At 40.1% G+C, this 23,783-nt stretch overlaps 1 protein-coding gene across 6 annotated transcripts in view; it reads right to left on the reverse strand.

Annotated features, from left to right (window-relative positions):
- nrxn3a (neurexin 3a) overlaps positions 1 to 23,783 on the reverse strand; it is a 182,444-nt gene that overhangs the window by 102,198 nt on the left and 56,463 nt on the right. For all 6 annotated transcript variants that reach the window (XR_007033016.1, XR_007033015.1, XM_047341757.1 and 3 more), the window contains exon 6: positions 2,442 to 2,743. Coding sequence is in view for 4 of the 6 variants with exons in the window: in XM_047341757.1 (XP_047197713.1) it covers positions 2,442 to 2,743 (302 nt within the window). In the remaining 2 variants the exon portion in view is untranslated. The remainder of the gene's footprint in view (positions 1 to 2,441; positions 2,744 to 23,783) is intronic.

The following is a 23,783-nucleotide window of genomic DNA, read 5'->3' on the forward strand; positions in this document are numbered from 1 at the left end:
ATCAATAATGAATGTATACTACTAACAAGTATTGTTTGTTTATCCAAAGTCAGATATATCCTTTTTATTGTTTGAAAGAGCTTCAAAAGCTCACATCATTGAACCACATGAACCTACACATTGACTGTTAAACAGGCTGAGTTCAATATTCTTAAGATTGTAATACAGCTGATTGCCCTTAATATCCTGAAAGCTGATGTACTGGAAATAACAATTTAAGTTTAATACGCTTAAAGCAAAATCAAACATTTAAGTTGAGAGGACTCAAAGTGTCTTGTTCATTATTAATACTAAATCAATAGGCATTTGGTTGGCTAGGAAACAATTTTAAAAAGCTTCTCTCAGAAGCCATCATTAATCAAGACTTTCCCTGAAAAGGAGCGGAATCCAAAAGTCAAAAGTGGCTACACCTTAATGGCAATTCTAAAATATGTTGACATTAACTGTGAAATGGCTCATATTAAAATTCACAAACATTTATATTTTCTAGCTACATCTTAATTCTGTCAACTATTTGAAGCGATATAGAAGCCTCCAACTTTTTTGCAGTCAGTGATCAAACTGGTTCATACTCGTCCAGTGATGGTGAAAAAAAAACCCAAATGGCCGTGTGTTTGACTGCGGATTACTCAAACGTATCCGTAGCTGAGGAGAGGGCATCTTTATGAGTCACAGGCCGACCGTGTCACAAACGGTGGTGAGAAGGTGGCGTGTTGTTGTCGTTAAATGAGCCCTGATCGTGCCCAGACAAGGTGAGTGAATTAGACGATTAGAAGCTGGCAAAGTGCTGCAGTGCTGATGAGGGGGGTGTGGTCCAGGCTGAAAACTGATGCATTGACATCTGTTCGGCTCAAAAACACACGCACACAAAACAATGACCCCTTCTTATTATAACAATATTCCAAGTATGATTAAGTAATGAAATCTGTATTTTTAAATAATATCAACTTAAATTAGTAAATTGTCCTAGTACAATCTACTTCACGTTAACAGCATTGTTTGGTTAGGTCTGGTTTATTTAAGGGTCCCCATTAGAAGCACATGGGTATGCCTCTAGTAGCATTGTAGTCATGTCTTCACAGTCAGTAGATAAGTTTGAGTAATGACAAAAATGCTCAGTTATTTTAGAAAGTTCTGAATGGTTTTTGAAACAATATACTGTATATGTGAGCTGTTTTAAAAGATTTACATCAAGATGTAGGAATGAATTAACTTGGGGCTGGCTCAGTGCCAAAGACAGGGTGGAGGTATCATGATGTATTTAGAGATGGGCATTGTTGAGTTCCGTCTTTTTACAGGATTTGTTGACAATAAGAAAGCAGTCCTGTTCTTCTGAGAAATGTAGTTTAAAAAATGAAATTGTGTTCTTGGCACTATTTATGGTTGCCAACTTTTATACAAGTCATTTGATTATTTACATTTTCAAATTACATGGCTGCTTTACAGTTGTAGAGTGTAATTCTTTGCAGGACTGAAACTGTCCACCTAAAGTTGGAGGATTGACAAGAAACAGTACGTAATCCACTATTCCTTTCTGGAATTTGATCTCACTGAAATTAGGACCATATTAGAGCTGGATTCAGCTATTTCTCATGCAAACCGACAGTCCCTACTGCTCGACTGTTTCACATTAAAAGCACTCACCGAGCAATACATAGGGTGGCTTTTATTGTGAAACAGTCACATATGTCATAGTGCGGACCACAATCATGATTTGTCAGTAAATCAGTTTGAAATATCGCTGGGAGCACAGGCCTTATGGAAGATGCAGGGTACACTCAGTGAGCTGTTAGATGAAGAAGCGCAGGCAACAAAGCTGCTTGCCTCCACATAAAAAACCTTTGCATTATGCACAGCATGTAGTCAGGCTTTAGTTGCAATTATTTTTCAAAAATGTATTTTTTTCAAACAAGGTGGGTTTCCTTGGATACACTGTGAACCGATACACCAGTAGGTCCTCTGTTGTATTCCTGTCAAATTAGTTGCGACTCTGTCTGAGTCTATTTACATATTAAGACATACAGCCTGGAAAGTTTTATTAATGATTGCAGATCAGTTTTGGATAATCAGTCTTGGGTGACTACATCCTATCTCCCTGATCACCCCACAGACAGATAAGACGAAAGAAATAAGGAGGAAGGAAGAGAGAATGGAAGGAAATGGAGGCCGGAACCTGTGCTCTAAAACTATGAAATGTGAATTGGATGTATGGATGTATGGATGCAGAGGTGAGAGTGGTGGAAGGACAGATGGATTGATGGATAGATGGATATATTGATGGGTTGTGTGGTATGTAGGTAAGTAGGTAGTTTGGTAGGTTGGTAGATAGATAGAACTCAAATGCTAACTACTCGTATCAATAATAAGATGTGTTTTAAGGAAGCTTCTAACCTAATTACGACATACACATTTTCAAATTATGCACCAACTCTGGGCCTTACCTGTCTGAGGTTGCGGGTCACTTTGACATCATGCCACGAGTTGTCATTGAACTTCCCATGGACGGGCTCCACGATGGCCTCAAAGGCTCCAGAGCCGAGGTTGATAACAAGGGAGACCGCGCCGTCCTTCAGAGCCAGGTTGACGTAGTCAGCTGACTTGCCGGTGTGAAGGATAAGGCCATTGCGCTGCCACGTCTTGAAGGAAAGAGTGATCTCATCGCTGCTGCTCTGGATGGGGTTCTGGGAGAGATCGTAGCAGAAGTACTCTGAGCCACGGAAAGTGGCCACATTCTCTTCCCTTGCTGTGGTGAGAAGAAAAAAGAGTGAAGAGGTTGAGAATAGTATATTTTCAGTCCTCAGATGAAGGTTTGCATTGTGCAACCAGCGTTGGTTAACTGTTCAACAATATTAATTTGGTAGAGTGATAAAAAATAGCTTTTTCAAGACTATTTTCAAACTTGGCCTCAGCATCATGGATTTATTAAAATGCAGGAACCAAATCTCTTTTCAAAGCCTATTGCTGCAGGTCCAGATGACTTAAATCCTGTCACAGCAAGTCTCAAAACAAGTCTCAAATCCTTAAGGAAAGGTCAAAGTCAAGTTACAAGTCTTTTAAAACTGTGAATGCTTTACAATCTATATTTAAACAGTTCAAATTAGTCGTTTCAGTCTATAGGCATAATAATTGAATAATAAATAACATAATATTAAAATTAAAATTATTATTTTTTTTTTTATTGTTCTTGAATTGTATTAAGTAATCAAAGTATATTGAAACAATTATAGCACTAATAGTGTGCAGCTGCAACATTGTTCAGGTGGTGCTGAGTTCCATGTATTCACCACCATCACCCCTCCATCTCCATTCACACGAGGGGCCAAACACTACTTCTTGTAGGTTGTTCCCTTGTTCCATTTATGTGATGGACTGCTGACCTCTCCACCCCATCCTTTCTATGTGGGAGAGTCTCCAGCAGCTCATCAAGCATCAACAGGATAATTGGTATACATAAAGCACGTGTCCGGACAACATCTGTGTCTGGTGATCCGATCACAAGTGGACAGCTCTGAGTTTAACTGTTTACATCTGGCATTCAAGTGCATCTCCAAAATATAGAAAATCTAAATGTTGCAGTCAGTTTAAACATATATCAATCAACGTGTGCAAAACTGAGAAAAGTAAAATACTTGAAGTTCATTATGAAACTGTAGCGGGTCAGTTTGCATCTACACTGCTAAAAGAATGGGGCCACATGTGCCTCAAACCACCTCCTAATGTGGTCTGAGTGATTAGTGTGGGATCCAGTAACAGCAGACAAAAATTAAATCACACAAAAATATCTTATTATATTAAAAGGACCTTGTAGAAATGAGAAAAATGTCTCATTATAACTGAGAAAGCGGATTTTTTTTTGTTATGACAGCAATACCCCTGTCTGCTGTATAGTGTCATTTCTTTTTCGAAATTTGAAGCTATTGTGTAGCTTCAAAGAAAATAATAAATTAGGTTTGTAAGGTTAAATCTGACCAATTACCATTATAACCTTTAATATGTACTTTTAGGCAACTAAAAATGAGCAACAATTAAATAATAATCACCGTATAATTAAAATCCTTCCTGACTGACTAATAGACAGAGTCACCTAGTCCAGAAAAAAATAACCTTCAGAAATGCTAGACACGTGTCAGAGAGGGATGCAGACAATGGGACAAGTACAGGGAGACTGCAGATGCCTATCATCTGACAACATCAAAGGCCTCACCTTCCCACTAAAATTGGCATTTCCTGTCAAACAGATTGCTTGTGACACAGTGGTTATGCCTGTGATCAGACAGAGAGAAGCAAAGATGGGAGGGAAGCCACATAGAAAAGCCAGCGTAGTGTGCGCTGACTGTATTTGTGGCAGTGGTAGAAGAAAGAGAGGGGAAAACACTGAAAGAGATCGGAAAGGGCACCGGAGAGCGGAGGGATAACAAAGAAAAATGGTCCAGTCAGGAGTCGTTATCTGTGAGATCATCTTCAATTAGCTCGCAGTCGTTTAAGCAAAAAATACTGGATTGTGGGCCCGGCCGCGGCACTAGCACAATCTAGCAGCCGCCAAGACACTGTGAGGATCTGCTTGAGCTCTGCAACTAAACCTCGACTGAAAAAAGGAGGAAAACACTGTGAAACAAAATACAAAATGGCCACAGCTTTCATCTCCTTAACACAGACACCTCAGGCACCGCTTCCACAGAGAAGACTCATCTACACACAATGCTCTTGCACAATGTGGTGAGAGAAAGCAGTGCAGGCTTCACTGAGTCATTTGAACGTCTCTGAAAGATAGAGTTGAACATGAATCCATGATTATTTCTGTAAGACCTAATTAGAGTCAGAACGCTTACCTGCACTGCCCCTTTCATTTTATTACTCACATTGATTGCATATAAGCAAAAGAAAGTAAAAGTGTAACCTATGTGGTGGAAATATTTAATCAGGATCAGAAATACGAAATTACTCCCAGGGTACAATAGGTGGCCATGGTCATGGAGGTCTAAAGCTACTGCCAAGTTCAGTCCAAAGCTTCTGGTAAAACTACTAAAGCCTTCCCAAGCTGCATTTTGGGATTTACCTTGATTAAACAGTTGTATACAAAATGTAGATTTCGATCACAAGCCATAAAGTGTTATTATGTAAATAGCTTAAAAGCCTTGAGCATCTGAGTGGCATTAGTTGGGTAACAGCCAAGAGTTGGCCGTCAGCTTTGGAGGTAAGCTACTGGTGGAGAAAGACATGGTACATCGGCTATGTATGTTGATACAGACGTTTTGTCCTGTTTCTCATCAAATCCATGTAGCAATAAAGCTCTCCACAACTAGCGACAAAACTGTCCTTCTACAGCATTCAATGAGTGGAGGTCTTACCATGCTGGTCATTTCACATTCAGTTCAGAAAGTGGGCAATTACTGTGGACACAGTGTTGTGTTTGTCACATGGTATAGAAAAGAAGATTTTTCTGTGAGCTTGAATCAATATCTAGTGCTAAGCGGGAATGTTTTCAATGGCTAAAAAATAAATGTTGTCTAAAACTATAGATTTGCTAGCAACAGAGTAGGAGCTGGGAATTTTTCCAACTGGCAACCAACACCCAATCTACTATTTAACTTTATGTTGCCATTCTTTGGTTCCAGATGTGGTGATGCAAATGGCCAGACTGGGTACTTAAATAGAGTCATTTAAAACCATTGACACACATTTGTGATTGGTGATTGTGGCTTATATGAATGTGTTGCGGTCACAGATGGGGTGTAGCAACAGGAATAAATCTGGCTCTTTGGAGAGCAGAAATAATACATTGTAGGGTCATATTGAGAATTCACATCCACTGCATCATACGATATAAATATATATATGCTGCAGAAAAGGAAATGCATGTTTCCCTTATCCAAGTAAAGTATTCCAGTTTCCTCTCATCTACCTTTTGGGCTGGCAAAGTCAAACTGCATTTCATCTCCAACATCGCTCCCCAAAGGTGAGAGAGCATCCCTGCCTCTTTCTCTATCTACAACCCACTGCGAGGGGGAGAACAGCTTTATCTGAGTACAAGAGGAACCATGCTAGTTTAGCCATGAGGACTTGTACCTGCAGGGTTGGAATAAGAACAGTGGCCTGCTTCATATTGCAGACATGCAAAAAAAAGATCAGTGGCACAAAAAAACGATCAATATTGTCAAGTTACAAAAATGCCTTTGTTATGCTCTGTAAACTGCTAGATCTAAGTATACCATATGTGCACAATACTTGTGTTTTCTGGTAACTGGTGAGATATGAGAAATTTATCAGCCCGAGGTAGTGATAGCCATCTTGCTGCAATATAAAATACTAATGAACTGAGAACGCACAGAGCTTCCTTCTCACCGAAATGAGGGTGACGTGAGGAAATTGTTATCAGCTCGTAATGGTTTTAATGGCATCCGTACGCAGTTCCATTCGGAGGCTTCATTTGATGGATGAGCTTGTATGAGTCCTGCGAGGGGTCATCCATAAAAATGTCAGAGGGAGGGGTGGCAGAAGGAAAAAATATGGCCACAGTAAATTTCCCTCATATTTAGGAAGGATGCTCTGGGTGGCAAAGAACTGAATTCCAGCCTGTTTTGGTGTTAGGGTTACTTTTCAGCAGCATGTGCTATAAATTATCACGTAATGTTTGCTCACCACTTTGCAATTGTTATTTATATTTTATTTTATCTTAATATTCCCATAGAGTCTTTTCATGGTGTCCTGTCAGTGACTAATGACACTTTATTGGCAGATCGGTGACTTCGTGCTATTTGAAATAATAAATCTAAATCAGCTCAGATATTAGTATGAACTCAGAGCCACATGTGTTTGGACTCTGACCACTTTAAGTGACTGTTAAGTATATGGCTGAGATAAATAACTGAAAAGCACTGATAAATGAACAATGTGGATTGTTTTCTGTGAATCATTAATGTTACAACTTGTCTCAGTGGCACCGGGGTAATGAATATGAATCAAATAAATCTGTCTCTCATTCATAATTGAGTGATATCATGATTTATGATGTGTGTGTGTGTTTTCCTGCATATTCCGCATGACTGGCCGTGACAAATCAGTGTGTGGAGAGGCCATTTTGTATCTCTAATGTTGTAGATTAGTGAAGCCCTGCTCACAGTGCGACAGTCGGGTGAATACAAGTTTTAGAAAGAAGAATGGAGCAACTTAGATCCAAAAAATGTATTACTTTGGACATGGAGAAATGACAGTGGCATTCTGGGTACAAAATTATCCACTGATAGTCTGTGGTTAGTAAACCTAAAATTAAATTACTCTCATGGCCGACAATGATTGAATTAAGCTTAATAACATTCATGTGAGTATTGAAGTTACATTATGTTACGTTCATTTTATATAATCTAATTATACATATACATATACATATACATATACATATACATATTTAAATATATACTACTGCTAATGATATTTCTTTCTTTCATAAAACCAAATCCATCCATTATCTATCTATTATCTATTACCTATCTCCATTCACTCTGAGGGTCGTGGGGGGAGCTGGAGCCAATCCCAGCTGATATTGGATACCCTGGACAGGTAGCAGCATATCACAGGGCCAACATATAGAGAGAAGTCCCCCATTAAACCCGAACTGTATGTCTTGAGACTGTGGGAGGAAGCCAACGTACCCGAAGAAAACCAAACCCAACACAGGGAGAACAAACTCCACACAGAAAGACCCCACAGAACTGCGATTCAAACCAAAATGACGATGAGATATATATTTAAAATCGGTAATCCTGCTAATTTACTAACAAACGCAGATGAAAACATAACCTCCTTGGCAGAGGTAATAACAAGGCTTTAAGAGTTTTTAAGAACTTAAATAACATCAAGCTCAATGCCACAGTATGAACACAACTTCATTTTTTCTTCAAACAGATAAGGATTCCATCTAGATGTCCAGATATCCCAATCATTAATGAATAATGATCTCAAAATCATTACCAAGGATTTAACAATCAGGCCTGAGACTGTGATTTCATCAATAATCCATCACGGCCAAACCAGTTTTATCTGAGAAACACCTCCATCAAATAATATGCACAGATTATTTAGTCTCATCAAGCCCCACATGCTAAACAGAGAGTTATAACCACCATACACACTGTAGATGCACAGACGATGAGTCAATTGGAAATTTCTATTTAGGACATTTGGCTTTCAGCCACGGCCACAGTCTCACGAATGTTGGGCCATGACAAAATGTCCCTCTAGACATTAGTGAAAGACAGAATACCCACTCTCTCTCTATTTAAAGTTTCCACCCTACAATGAGCTTAGAAGCCCAGGTGTGGGTTGTCACATATCACTGCTGCAGGCTAACTTTTAAATTAGTCTAGAATCTAGGCTCAGGTGATAGATAATTTTCTCCGTTTATTCTGCTGTGAACCACAATGTGTATCTGTCTATGTCACAAATGTACTGTACGCATTTCCAACACTTATCAACACTAATCCCTTTCAAAGTAAAAGCACTCCAGCGTTTCACTTTCTGAATCCATCGCATTAGCTAACTTGGTTGTGAGTGGTCAGTGAGCCTAGACCCACAACAGGCCAAAGCACGCTGACATGCAGTTTCATGGACAGTCTACCCGCCTCACACTGATCAGCAATGAACTGTTTATCTCCTACTTCTCCAAACATACTGTTCATGACCCATGTTCAGTCCTTAAAGCTGTGTGTACCATTGTAGCTCCTGAAACTTGAGATGAGAAATCAGATTTGTCTACAGACTTGAGAGAGAGCTGTACCCCCCCTTTGCCTGGTCTTTTTCTGCTGAGGTGTTTTCACTGACCAGTTCATGTTTGGACCCACTGGCTGACTGATCAACCAACACTGCCCATTCTAAAACTACCATGTATGTTCTTATTCATCCAGTTCGATTTATAACTGCACCTCTTTCTATCCAACTCTTTTCTAAAATGGCGTCCAGTGGACGTGGATCTGAAAATGGTGGCTTGGTGTTTCACTATGAAAAAGTTAAACCTATACTTTCCATAAGAATTACCTATGTGAACTTAGTGCCTCACACAATATTTCTGTGATTATACATATTAAATGCTAGTATATCCAAACAGACAGCAGAGTGTTTCTCATCAATCTGGTTCTCCTGATGACTTTGCTAGACGTTGTTGCGATCGTAATATTTTATCACTGCAGTGAAGCAGGGTTTGCAATAGTGTTTATGGGCTGTGATTAAATCACTGTTTCATATAGTTCAATCGTCTGACAAGAAAAATAGAAAAGCATATAAGAACAATTACAATTTAATTTGGCTTCGTTAGAACATAGGTGTCAACAGAGGACACTGAACTGAGCTGTAACAGGCTGGAGTAACCATTCATGTGTGTGTGTCACGTAAATGTAACTGTGTGACAGCAAAGTTAAGAACTCTGTCATAATTTGTTTGATTTATAATTTTGTGATCATGTGTTTTAAACGTTGATATAAATGATCTCACAGCTGAGTTTTTCATTAATCTGTATTTGTGTTGATTCCGTTTGACAACATCTTGCTGTGAACAAATACTGATGTGGTTGTAATGTGCAGTTTATATATTTATTTATTTGATATGGACTGATACTACGTATTTAGAAAAAGTGTTTCTGGCAGATGCTAATTTGCAACACATGTCCCTAGAAGGGCTTTAATGAAAAGATTAGAGTAAACAGAGAGATAAAAGATAGAGAGAGATAAAACAGGGAAATAAAAAGGTGACAATATGCAATAAAGCACACATACAAACATTACATATTTGACATGGGTTGAAGTTTGTTGCTGAATTAGCCAGGATTTGGTGCCAAAGTGAAAAAGAGTGGCATAGAGATAAAACAATTGATGATTTTTTATCAACCATCAATTTTTTTTCTCTATGTCCCTTCCCAGGCTCTGTGATTTTAAAAGTGGTGAAGATTGCATTACATTTGAAGTGATCAGGTCTTTGCTCATTTCACTTCAGACATTACTTTCCCGGAAGCAGCATGGGTCATTTGTTCAAGCAGGGGATGACCTGAGTTTCTCCTTGTGTTGTCCATTACCTCTCCATCTTTCCTTCTCTGAGCCACTCACCCCTCATTAGACAGTCTACCTCTCACTGAGCTTGACCACTCAAGACACCTCTTCATCTCCACCCACTCGTCTTCAACATTAGCAACGGAAAAAACAACGTTATGTTTCATCACTATATGTTAGGAAATATGTGTATAGCATATTCCGAATCATCTTTACTGTGGACCACAGTTCTTTTTCATTTGTATTAAGAAAACTCTCTGAATACATATGAATTAAAAAAAAAGGTCACATTATGGTTCACTGTACAGACCACTGCCAACATTAAGCTCCACTCAAACATTTCACAGCATCTTGACAGGATCATTGATTGATTGTATTTATCTATTTATCTATGCAGTCAGCAGGAATTCAATAAAGCTTCAGTTTAATAATTTACAGGTTATAAATATGTTTCATCTCCAGACTAATGTGAAGAAGACACAAGAACGTAGAGAGAGTAAAGCTATAGTGACAGGACATAAGGTCAAAGGAAGCAGGAAACGGGTCAATAAACTAAGATGGGTGTTTACAGCAAATAGTTTAGGTCATAATTTCACAGTTTTTTTTCTCTTCCAAATCAATTTGACAAACCTGGGCACTGTTTTTTATTTTATTTGCCACCTCTCTGACTCCACATTTTAACTGTCAGACTGTGTTATGGTGTAACCATGTTCTCAGATCTCAGCTATCTTCGTGATGTGCATGAGGTTACAATACAAGATGAGAATAATGGTAAGGCTACCAAAACTGGACCCAAGGTCCATTAAACCAAGTTCAAACTTTGAAAGTTGTCATATCGCTGTGCAGGTCAAACTACATACTACAACTTGCTGTCTTGTGAGCGGGAGTCCGCAAATTGTTGTTGTTGAATATAAGTTTTAATTAATATGCACTGTTCCATTAAAATAAACACATTTGAATTATCCCCAAAGTCCTAAATATGACAAGTTTAAAAATGTTTAAGAAGCATGAAGGTGCATACAATGGCCTTTACAATCTTCTCATACACTTGACATTGTCATATAAATGTAAACCACTGAAAATGCTCTCTATAATATGATTCTTGGATTCTCCCTCTTAGGGTGGAGACTGTTTATCAGAACTGAGTGAGACACGTGGGGGTGGGGGCAAAGTGAAACAGCATGTATGCCCTTGGCTGCACATCACCAGCATATCCAATAGAGGGGTTCGCCCACACCATCAGAGGAGAGTGGGCTCAAGTATAAGTGGTGGAAAAGGCACAAAATGGCTGCTTTGTCCAATCATTTATGGCTCACATTGGTTGCATAAACACATATGAGGAAGATTTTTACATTGAAATTAAATGAGCTTTCAATTCGAGGTTGATGTCTCTACCTAGATCAGGGGTCTTCAACGTTTTTCAGGCCAAGGACCCCCAAACTGATGGAGAGATGGAGCAGGGACCCCCTACTATATAAATTGTATAAAATTGTGTTTTATATTAAACTGGGCCTAGTGCCATGTATAAACATAGCTACCCTGTTATTGTGCATTCAATACGAAGCTATTCAAATAATACACAGGTTCATATATTCATGTTTTTATTATTGTGTGTCGCTGAATGTGTGCATTGCTGACTGAAAGATAACGTCTTCTGCCTCCATTTATCCGTTCGCTACAATATGTTGGATTCATGTTAATGTGTATTTAAAGACATTTAAATTTGTGGAAAAAAAATTGGTTGGGAAATAAAATTAAAAATTAAAAAAATATAAAAAATTGTCTAATCAACCCAAAACAGCGGAACCCCTGTTGAAGACCTCTGACCTAGAGAACCACACTGTGTTTCTAAAATACTGTTCATAAAACACAAAAAAGCAGTACGACTCAGGCTGGGAAAACAGTTGGAGTATTGTCACTGGGCCCTGGCACTGTAGCTTGTGCTGCGGACACATCTACAGGAAGCTAGTATCTATGAACAGATTCTCAGAGTGAATATGCAGAATCTGTAGGCAGGGGACTAAATATTAGGGCCAGAAGCCTTCTGGTTTCCATTTATAGTCTGACCATTCATTTTTGAGCATATACAATGAGACTGTTTCAGAATGGAATAACCATTACACATCTTGATACCTGTGTGACATGTTTCCTATATTTTTCTTTCCCTCAAGATGATATCAGATGAAAAAATCAATAATGGATTAGTCCATCTTTCAGTCCTTTCTCACAACAATGTTGTCTGTGGCGTTGGGCTCCAAACCCATTGGTTCCTATGCTGTATAGCTTCCTGCTCACTGTAGTTTTTACCAGAAATAACTCAAACAGGAAGAAATCCAGGAAGGAGGAAGCGCTCCCAGACTCTAACTCTCTCTACTCAGATAAAAATTATTAGAGTGACGCCACCAAACCCTCAGAAGCCGGCTGAGTTTGTGCCAAGCAGCTGCCCTGTTGAGGCATTTTCATAGCCAGCTAATAAATATTTGCCAGATCTTTTTTATCTCTTGGCATTGGAAGCATTTTGTTCATTGACACATCTTTTCAATTATAGTTTCAAGACTACAGTGAAGGGGGAGGTAAGGGTAAGAGAGCATAAGACTAATATGGATCCCCTAAATAACCCTCTAAGTATCAGCAGTGATGTTGCACATATACTAAATTTGACCTCTATGTAACTGCTATGTGATGACCCCTGCCCGTTTTCCTGTCATCCTGCTTCTGTCTGCATTTCAGGTGTCCAATGGGTTGGGCAGGGATCATCTGAACCAACTGGTAACACCATGGCCCTGTGTGCTCTTGGTATAAGACTTTGCAGATAGTCTCTCTCTACCACGCATCCACCATAGTCCACAATCATGATCCACTGACGCCATCCGGATCCACCATCAGCTGCCACCTCAATCGTGGTCCACCAACAGATCAGATGCCAACACGATACAGGATCCGCCATTATTATCACGATCAGCCAGCTAGATACAGGATCCGCCATTACGATCACGATATCTGATTCGCGATCCACCATCATAATCCGCGATTTGGCTGCAGCCGCAGTTCATTCTAGGATTTTATTCATGGATTTCTCTTCTGCTTTAAATATTGTACATACAAACACCCTGCTGCACTACTTCTCTTCAGGTCCACCCCACACTGATTTAATGGATAGACCACAACAGGTGTTTTTAAAGGGTTTTAAATCCAATATGTTGGTTCCACTAGGGTTGTGTTTTAACCCAGATTCTCTTCAGTCTACACTAATAACATCTCCTGTAGCAGTGAAGGAATGTCACTTTTTAAGTATGCAGATGACATGGCACTGGTGGCTGACCGGATTGACCCCCATGTCTACAACCATGGTCCAAACATTTTGTGAAACCTCAGTGGAGCTTAATATCACGAAAACCAAGGAGTTGTGCTGTGGGGGCAGAGAAAAAAAACCATCACCTCTGTTCCAGCCGCTCACTATCCAGGGTCAGCTAGTAGAGAAGGTCCAGTCTTTTAAACACCAGAGAAACACACCTGCCTGTCCTTTACACAACACACTGTGTGCAAAAAATCACAACAGCGCCTCCACCAGCTGAGCAAAGTTGTAATGTCAGCAAGGGCATTTTAATTGTAGTTTACCGCTCACTCATCAAATCCCTCCTCACCTTCAATATTACTCACCGTCAAACAAAAAACTAAACTTTCATGTATAACAAACAGGCCTGCAAAATAATCTGTTCACTTCAAACTCAACTATTTGATCTGTATAGCAGATCTGTATAGAGGAGCCCTCTCACCCCCTCCACCACTGCCATCAGGCAGACGCTACAAAGTCCTTCAGGCCCGCAGAAACATCTACAAGAAATCATTCATTCCATCCGCAAAAAGACATCCTGAATAAACTGATATAGACACAGCACGCTAACCTGTTTTACTATCTTTGATCTTTAACAGTCCTTCTCATGTGTCAGTACTATGTGGTTTTTATGTGTTTTAAATGTGAATTGTGTATGTTGAGCCCTGTTGAAGAAGATTTTCTGTCACTGATAGGACAGATGATAAACATTATCTATCTGTCTATCTATCTATTATTTACTGTATATAGTTTTCATGCACTCACAACATTTGCATATACAAGTCCACTCTCATGCGCATTTGACACAATTTTGTTGTGAATTTAAATATTTCAGTTTGATTGATACATTTCCTTTTAAATGCCGAAAATGTTATGCTGCCTATGACATGGCCTTACTGTTATGGAAGTTTCCTGGAAGCTGGTGAAAGGAGAACTCAGGCAGCAGCTGATGTCTTATGCAGAAGGTTTTAATGTAGACTTGATGCATCAAGAGACCAGAAGGTGGAACAATATACAAACGCTAACAGAGCAACATGAGCAGTTGTCACCCCCAAATCTGAAGATGTCTTCCACAGCATCCCCATAATTCCTCTACTTGCGTCACCCATTCTAACAGCACATCCATGAATGGCTAGAATTGCTGTCACTCTCTATGTTACACCTGGGTGTTTGCATCCTATTGGATAGTTAAGCCTAAAGTATGCATAACTAAATCACATTGTGTCCTTACGTCTTGCCACTGTAATACGCAAAAGAGTTGGAGTTGGTGTCTCTCTGTCTGGGGCATCTGAGTTAGATAAGTACCTGAGCATAGACACTACAATGTACTGTTCGTTGGCCCTTTATCTATAACCTGACCTTGGGCACTGCGAAGAGAGAGAAGGGAGTATCTGTGGAACTAACCAGGCCCCATTCCCCCAATGGTGTACAGAAGTAATATACACTGTATACATAATATATAGTGGCATATATTTGTGTGGATGGTCAAAAATTCCTCAATGCTTAAAAGTCAGGTTTGTGACAACTTGAAGAACAAACCTGTTTGAAGAAAGCTTGTTACATTTTTTTCTCCATCCATATATGTCTATCCTTCCACAAAAGTATGGAATTATATTTTTCAAGTTTATCTCAATAGAATATTCACATGTCGCAAGTTCAAGATGCCCTCATACCAAGACACCAATGTAAGAGCCTGTTTTGTGTGAGAACACAATCAAAAGTTCAGCTGAAGCTGACATTGGACAAAATTAGACAAATCAATAGAGTATCTCCCAAAGCCACAAGGCCAGATTTACTAAAGCATTATTAACAATGACCCGAAGGTCGTCTGCGCCACCAGCTTAGAATACAGCCCATCATTTTTTCTTTTTTTTCTTTTTTTAACAACAAATTCTGTGCAGACAGGAGGTCAGAGTGGATTGATGGGTTGGACTCATGAGACTGTTCCCTATTCAAATCTGTAGCCATCATTGTTTCTTCTTTCCATGACCCTTTCAGAACCTTTAACGCTTGATGTTGGGCGTGTCTGATACTTGTTAAGACCTATGAGACTAACTGTGATTTGTGAATATGGGCTATTGAGAGACGGATGGACAACTTGAAAATATAATACCTAATAATGACACAGCGGGTGCTGGAGTGGAGGCACAACTGCATTGGGTAATATTGGTGTAGATAAAAGCAGTCATGTAGCCTAAATTGTGCACACACACACACACACACACACACACACACACACACACACACACACACACACACACACACACACACACACACATAAACACATGCAGAGGCAGGGACACACAAAAAAGAAGTCATTACACACCCCAGTGAGTGCATTATGATCTCACACCTACTAAATGATAGCTTCTGGTGCTCAGATGGCCACAAAGAAAAGGAGCCACCAAGCAGGAGATGAAGAAGATTTCTGCAGGCGCCAAATTAAACCTGGGATGTCAACATATAGACATTGGTGCCTCATATGAAACATTACTTGGATTATAACATATATATGGTGTAAAACTTGAAAATCTCTTCATATGTTTTTTTTTCAGTCTGATTATTATTTTTTTTATTTGTGTGTGAGTGCCATTAACTTGAGCCATGCTAAAACGGCTGTTTCTGCACACTTTGGTGCCCTGGGCCAGGCGTCCGCCAGCACCAGGAGATTCATCAGAACATTTTATGCCTTTTTTAAATGAAACTTTTATTATTATTCAATTTCTGTTCTGTGTAATGCCATCCACATCATTTGTCAGTTAGTATCTGTCTTTACACAAACCCTGCTCCATTTTTATATCACAAACTGAGCTGCAGGCATCATCACTGACCTCTCGTTTTATTACCCGCTATTTATTTCAACTGTATTTTTTTTCCCTTTATGACACACAATGCACACTTTGGGCTTGCATTAAAAGTGATAGAGCAATCTAGATGTTTTACAGCTGACTAGCTCACATTAAAAGAAAACATTGTGCTGGTTTCCTACAATATATTGTAAAATGTCCCATAAAGCCCACAAAGAGAGGATGCCAGTGTGGATCTGTGGCAGGAGTGGCTGGTGTATTGGAAGTGGTGTGTGTATTGGAAGGGCCTTGATACTGTGGCTCCTCTCCATGATCATGGCTGTGCAGTTATGTCATCACCTCAAGATGGTAGCACCCAAATCTGAGATATTTTCTCATTTAATAAAAAATACCTAAGATATATTTACTTTATCCCAGTTGTAAGCAATATAGACAGCTATATGGCTAGATCACATTTATGATTGTAAGTGCGATTTATTACTTTAAACTTAATTCGAAATTGAACACACTCATCATCAGTCTGCATAACACATCAGCCTCATTGAACACATAGATTATTCAATGCCTATACAACACATGTAGAGCAGAGTTTTACTATGCGTATAGTTTTTACATATGTATTTCTTGCACTTGATGCATGTATACTGAGTCTCCCTGTCCATCTTGGGTCCACACACATCGCAGTGATTCTTTTTGTTGCTACATGGATTGGTCCATTTCCTTCCACCTCTCTCTAAATCTACACTGCCCCTCTAAATTAATCCGATCCAGAATGATTTTCTGCATGGCATGGGGGATGAAGAGTTCAAGAGAAGACTCGATGTCTTGCACATGAGTAACTGCCATCCGTGTTGGCCCTGCGTACATCTTATCACATTGGCAGCCATGCGGGGTGGCTTGTTCCTTAGACAAAAAGACCATTCAATTTCACCATTTTTTGACATCCATATTTCGCCACTGGCTGGCTGTTTTGCCTGTGGATGGCTGCTGACAGACTGGTCCTGTGGCTGGCTGCTTTCTTTTGGAGCTGACTGATGTCAATCTCATCCTCTTCCTCAAGCTCACTGTCAGACTCTGAATTGACAAAAATGGGATCCTCATATTCTGAAAACTCTTCCTCTTCATCACCTTCCAAATCTTCCAAAGCTTCTCTCTCTTCAAAAATCATTTCTAAGGCCCTCTGAGCAGAGAATCTTTTCGCTTGATCGATTGTGATAAGGAGCCACACAGGTAAAGCTATTTAATAGTTGTATCCCGCCCCCTGCTGGGATAGAGTGTCAGAAAATATAGAAGGTTCCGATAAGACTGAGGGTAAAATGTGCAGGAATGTGCAGAGCAGAGAGGTGTAGGTGCTTAAAATGTAACAATGTTCCAACCTTGTACGGCAAAATACATGCATGCATGCACATTCACACACACACACACACACACACACACACACACACACACACACACACACACACACACACACACTAACAGCAGGCCCAGGTAGGAGGAGGACAGAATAAAAAAACTACAATTCCCCACTTGTAGGGTTTTATTGACCCTGGGTCCATTGAACCTGAACACCATATGTAATATAAATGTATGTGAGGTGTACAGTGTGCGGTCATTAAAATGATGTTCTATCTTCTGTTCTTCACAGAAAATGATCCAAGGCCAATGAGTCTGAGTTGGAAATATTTATTAGTTGCATCATTTTTCCTTGAGCAAACGGGTCTAACAGACGTGAACACCACACAAGGGTTAGCTCTGCTCGCATTGTTCACTGCTGCTGCTGTCATTTCATTAACTGACCAATCTTTGTAGGTATTCTACGGCCCTGCCTCCACCCGCTGTACTTTCAGTGTTTTGAGTTATTGTGAATTCTTGACAGCTGCCATTCAGGAAGCAAACATCTGGACTTATTGACTACTAGACAACACCAGCATCTCTAGAGTGTTAGACTAACATATGTTATCCTGGTGTGGATTTCTCCTGGATCCTAACTAACCTGGTCTCTCACAGTATGTGATTCTCATGCAGCATGGTGAGCAAATGGACACCAGCAGTATGACACTCATCATATCAGCCACAACATCTGCTTTACTAACATCTGCTGCTCTTTGGATGAGACTCTCCTTACCAGAGAGGTTTTGTCACTCATCATTTGATTCAAATACCAAATAAAATAAATGCTCTTTGGAAGACTGAAAATACCTCAAGAAGCACCCCCTGTCACTATCATCTCTACCACCCTAACAAACATAACTAACTCTTACTGGGCACTTGTGCACTTAAGTTGTTACCTTCAGGTCTCCTGCTGGACTGAAGCTCTATGTTGTCCCTCAGATCAAAATGTCTGAGTAAATGTAAATGCCAATGATGAATGGATTTCTGCTGAGGCTGCAGATGATATGCTCACAATTTGGAGTCAACAGCAGGAATCCATGCAGCCAACCTGCCTTGTGTCAACAGTCCAGAATGCTGCTGTTGTTCATGGTGATGATAGAACAGGAGATTGTCAGCATGAATGTGCAGCTGACAAATTCGCAGAAATTATGTGATGCAGTTATGTCAAGATTGGAAAAAGTGCTACATAAATCCAAACCAAATCCAAATTTACTCTTTACAAATGACAATTTGTGTCACTTACTTTGGTGTGTGTGTGTTACTATTTTAGCTCAATGCTGATGATGCTCTTAAAGTAGGAAAATCGGAAATGTTCCCATTGTTACGTGGGGCTGGTGGCGGGCTCTACGCTTCAAGCAGGCCACACCTAAATTAGTACTGTACATGATTTGGTAAGATTTTTGGTGGTAAAGACCGTGTTTCTCCATCATGAATCAACATTATATCTCATCCATTTCACAGCATCTGTATAGACGATAAATGGGGAGAGGGATATGAAGGAATGAAAAAAATTAAAGCGAAAGTAAATCCTCAGCCCCCTGTGCACTGAAAAGGCTGGTTGGTGGAGGATGGCTGATGGAGACAGCAGCACAAGAGAAGAGGCTGGAGGGAGGGAGTAAGTAAAGACGCGGGTGGTGGTAATGGGGGGTGAGAAGGATAACCATCAGTAATTTCAGCAGGCTGGCGGATTTCCATTTGTTCGGTTGCTTGACCAATGGTGCGTTGGGATGTGTGCACCAAACGGCGGTGTGGAACTGAAACAAAGAGCAACGGGAAGGGGGATGGAGCCACTGAAGCATTACCTCTGAGCAAGAGAAGAAAGAGGTGCTGCCATTTTGATGGCATCCAGAGAGCGGCGGCTGAGCTCACTGTGAGAGAAGGCCCCGTCCTGCTCAGCAAAAACATCAACAATGACACCGTCATTTCACTCAGCGGAGATGATCCCACATAGAAAAATGTGAAGAAAAAAAGAATGACCGGCAAAGGCTACTGATTCACAATGTGGATTTACACGCGGCAGGAATCACTGCATCTGTACCGAAGAATAGACTGACAGTTGTCTCCTCGACTCAGACAACAACAGGGAGCTTTCCTGCACCTCAGTGAGCAAGCACACTGCCTGATTCTCAGCAGCTCTGGACAGACTGGGAGATTTTTCCTCGAAACAAAACACCAGACTCTGGCGTTGTTGGATTATGATTCATTTTTCAGCTGTTTTTAATAGTTGTTAATGAGGACTTTGTTGTGTCATCATCAAAATCATGAGGTCACAGAAAAGCACTTCAAAGATTCCAAAAGATTATAAAGCAGCAGCGTCAGTGGCATCACATGCAGCACGTTTGGCTACACTTTGTTCACAATAACTAAGGCATAAAGGACCAATTGGTCTAGTCAAAATAAATAAAAGTAAACTTTACAGTTCTATCCAGAGCATGTATGAACTAAAGATTTCGGAAGATTGAGTATAAATCTAGCCCAGCATTCCTCAGACAGACCTATTACTTGTATTACGTGTATACGCAGTGTACATTTATACATATATGTATATAACCCCCCCATTTTGTCTCCTCTTCTCCTCTACAATGGTTTCATCCTATGTGTGTGTGTGTGTGTGTGTGTGTGTGTGTGTGTGTGTGTGTGTGTGTGTGACAGAACGTGTGAGTGCGTGCATATGAACGAGGCATCCATGTGTACATGTATGTATGTACACATGTGGGCATCTTCCCACCTATACAGAAGCAAAGGCTCACTCTATCTCTTCTCCCTCTCTCTCTCTCACACACACACACACACACACACACACACACACACACACACACACACACACACACACACACACAGACATAACTCTCTGAAGCATGAAAACAAGGTTGACTTAGTCCCAGGGGGCTTTTCATTTACTACCCAACATAATGCCACATCCCCAAACCCCCGCTCCCAATCACACACACACACACCTACACTCCTCCTTATTGGCTATTATCTGGGCTGTCGGAGCCAGTGTTGATACCTAATGAAGGGCCACGGTTGCCATTTCTCAGCTGACTGTCACCATGGTTACAGAACAGAGAGGAAGGAGGAGGAAATTGGGGAGGACCGGGGTCACTCTGATGGGGAGAATAAGAGATGAGGAGAAGTGGCTGAATGCAGAACCGTATTTGATGTATTTGTTTTTACTGCTTGTTCTAGAAAACAGATTTTTCCTTAAGTGAAAAATACTTCTAAGATGCACATCACTGACTGATCTTAACTGGTCTCCACAACTATATCTCTTTTACACTTAAATTAATACAAGGTATATGCAGGCTTTTTAAATGTGGATAAACCAGTTAAGAAAAGGCGAATGACTACTTTAAGAGTTATGTTCGATGTCAAAAATGCACCGGAAACTGAGAAGCTCTCTCACCTCAGTGTCTTGCAGTGTTGAAGTTGCACGTTGTTCCCAAGATGTAAAATACTACACAAACATGGTACACAAACATTCACTGCTATATATGCGCCAATGCAAGTGAATGCATTGGCCGTTATAACATCATGTAGAAAGAGTGGACCATCAGCATCTAGACTCCCAAAATAAATTGTGAGAAGAAATTAGCCGGGGTGTCATGTTTCCACCACTGCTGATCGGATTCAGAGCCGAATAAAACCTGTGTCTACTGCAGAGTCATTTGAGTGAATGTGGATTGTGTCCTTTCCCTTTGAGGACAAAAGCCAGTGAGTGTTGGTGGGATTTCTGACTAGTGGAAAAGGAGCTTGAGAGAGAGACAAGGCGCCACACGAGCTGTTCCTCCACTGACAGTCACCATTTCTGTCTGAGTTGTAATCAGGCTCAGCTGATGGACAGTTTGTCCTTTACCCAAAAGACGTAATTGCATTTTGAGAGAGACAGATGACATGCAGGCCACATTAATCACAACTCTAAACTAATTTCTGAAGGACAGTTGTAAGGTGCTGGGCAACAATTCCACACAGTGTCTCCACGCAGGAGCGTTCGTCTCCAGCAATGAGATGTGGCAGGCTTAATACTGCATGCTCACTGTGGCCTAATGAGAAGAGGCTCAGGTCAGGATGATGAGACGCCTGTCAGCCTCCCGTGGACAGCAAAAGGCTTTGTGTGCATGTGATTTTGCGTTTGTGTGTGTGTGTGTGTGTGTGTGTGTGTGTGTGTGTGTGTGTGTGTGTGTGTGTGTGTGTGTGTGTGTGTGTGTGTGTGTGTGTGTGTGTGTGTGTGTGCATGTTCCTATTTGTCTATGCTGTGTCTAGGGGTATTTTTGGCTGGTCCTCATAAATTTCAAGTTGTTCTACATTTATGTTAGAAATTAATTGGGTTAAATTTGGGGTTAGACATTTAGTTGTAATGTTTAGGGCATGCATTATTTAGCGGATGGAAGGCACTTATTTATTCGGCTAGCAGGGAACGTTACTATAACATTTCCTAACATTTCCTAAAAGCTCTAATCGTGTTTTAAATAAAGTGTTTTAATTTAATGTTCAAGGTACATTTAAAATTCCATGGTATAATAATCCAACCATCATCCCTGTAATGGACTGGTGAGCTGTTATCGCTTAACATTCTAATCATCTCCAAACATTTTAAAAATGTTTTTAGAGAATGTTGTCCAACAAAGAACATCCGAAAAAATAAAATATAAATAATAAACATATTTCTAAGATATTGCATGGAAACTTTTCTCATAAAAGTTTTCAGAACAACACACAGCCCTGTTCAGATTTGGTCTCAATATATTTCCTGAGAGATCCGATCACAAGTAGACAGCTTAAAGTCTATTCACACAGGGCATGAAAATGAATTGTCAATGTGTCTCCTGTGACCACTTGAGGTCGGTTCGCACTCCTCGGCTCAGTGTGGAAGCTAGAATGGCACATCCCTCTGCCAAGGCCCAACAGTCACATTATGAAAACACATTTAAATTCACTAGGTCCATTTTTATTATGATCTGATCCAAATTGCACACACTTATTAAATATCACCCTAAACATGTCTGCTTTTTTAAAGTCAAGATCCATGTATTATTCTTTGAGAAATCAACGAAAACATTGGAAAATGCTCCATCTCGCAGTGTTAGAGAAATTGGAAAAAAATCCCGGATCGTTCCCCTGATCCGGATCCACACCAAAATCGTATGAGTTCTTTTCTGCCCAGCTTGACATACAGTACATCATCCTTCAACCGAGGTTCATGGTTATAATCCTGTGGACAAACAAAGACTGCTCGGGACCAGCCCTTAATGATAAGTGTTTCAGGGTTTGAAAAACAGCTGTAATTTGTAATTGTTAGGAATATTTGGAAGTAACATAATACTTAAAAAGCTTAAGAATGTCGAAAATAAAGAAAATAACAGGGCATCCAACATACTGAAACTGAGAGTTAAATTGTGTGACTTCTAAAATCTGCTTTTGTGGATATTTCATTTAGTCAAAGTAACAATCACACATTGTGTGTTTTCACATTGAACATTTTAGTTAGTTTTATTTTAGTTACTGCAAATAATCTACTGATTCACAATAGATTATTTACAAAATAATGGTAAATTGTTTTATGATCTAGTTCTATTCATCTAAAATACAACTCCATTGTGAACATTTGTCTTTTTTTAACCTTGTTTCTCTTCACACGTGCACACAACGTGAAGCTGACAGGGGCAGGGGAGTGTGATGGGTTGAGGAAAATAATAAGTGATTTTGGATTGCAGAAGGAGCCCATCACAAACACACACAGACACACGCGCACACACACACTTGCAAGCTGCGCACACACACAATAGGCCTCAGCAAGCCTTCCTGGGGCTAAGTGGCGTTAACCTCTTTCTCTCATGGGGCCCAGACAAAAGCCCCAGAGGAGCGCTAATAATCACCTCTCTCTCCGCCCCCTCCCCCTCCACCACAACACACCAGCTTCGGCCCTCATGTCTGGCCTTTACTGCATCACACGGGGAAATCTACCCACAAAAATGTCATCAAAACGCAAAATGATCCGATGCTTTGTGAAAAACGCATTACTTATGAAAATAATTGCTGTCAAATAAAATATGTGAGAACAGTGTCCCTCCTTCAAATATGGTTAAAACAGATGGATTAAGGTTTGCATCACAGCTCAAGCATTTAAATGAACTTAATCTAAAATGTTGTTTGACATAAATGTAACTCTTTGGTGAATTATATTAAGAAGACTTTAGCTACGTTTAAAATAGAAAA

Source organism: Hippoglossus stenolepis, chromosome 10, assembly GCF_022539355.2.
Source record: "Hippoglossus stenolepis isolate QCI-W04-F060 chromosome 10, HSTE1.2, whole genome shotgun sequence".
NCBI classification, from domain to species: domain Eukaryota; kingdom Metazoa; phylum Chordata; class Actinopteri; order Pleuronectiformes; family Pleuronectidae; genus Hippoglossus; species Hippoglossus stenolepis.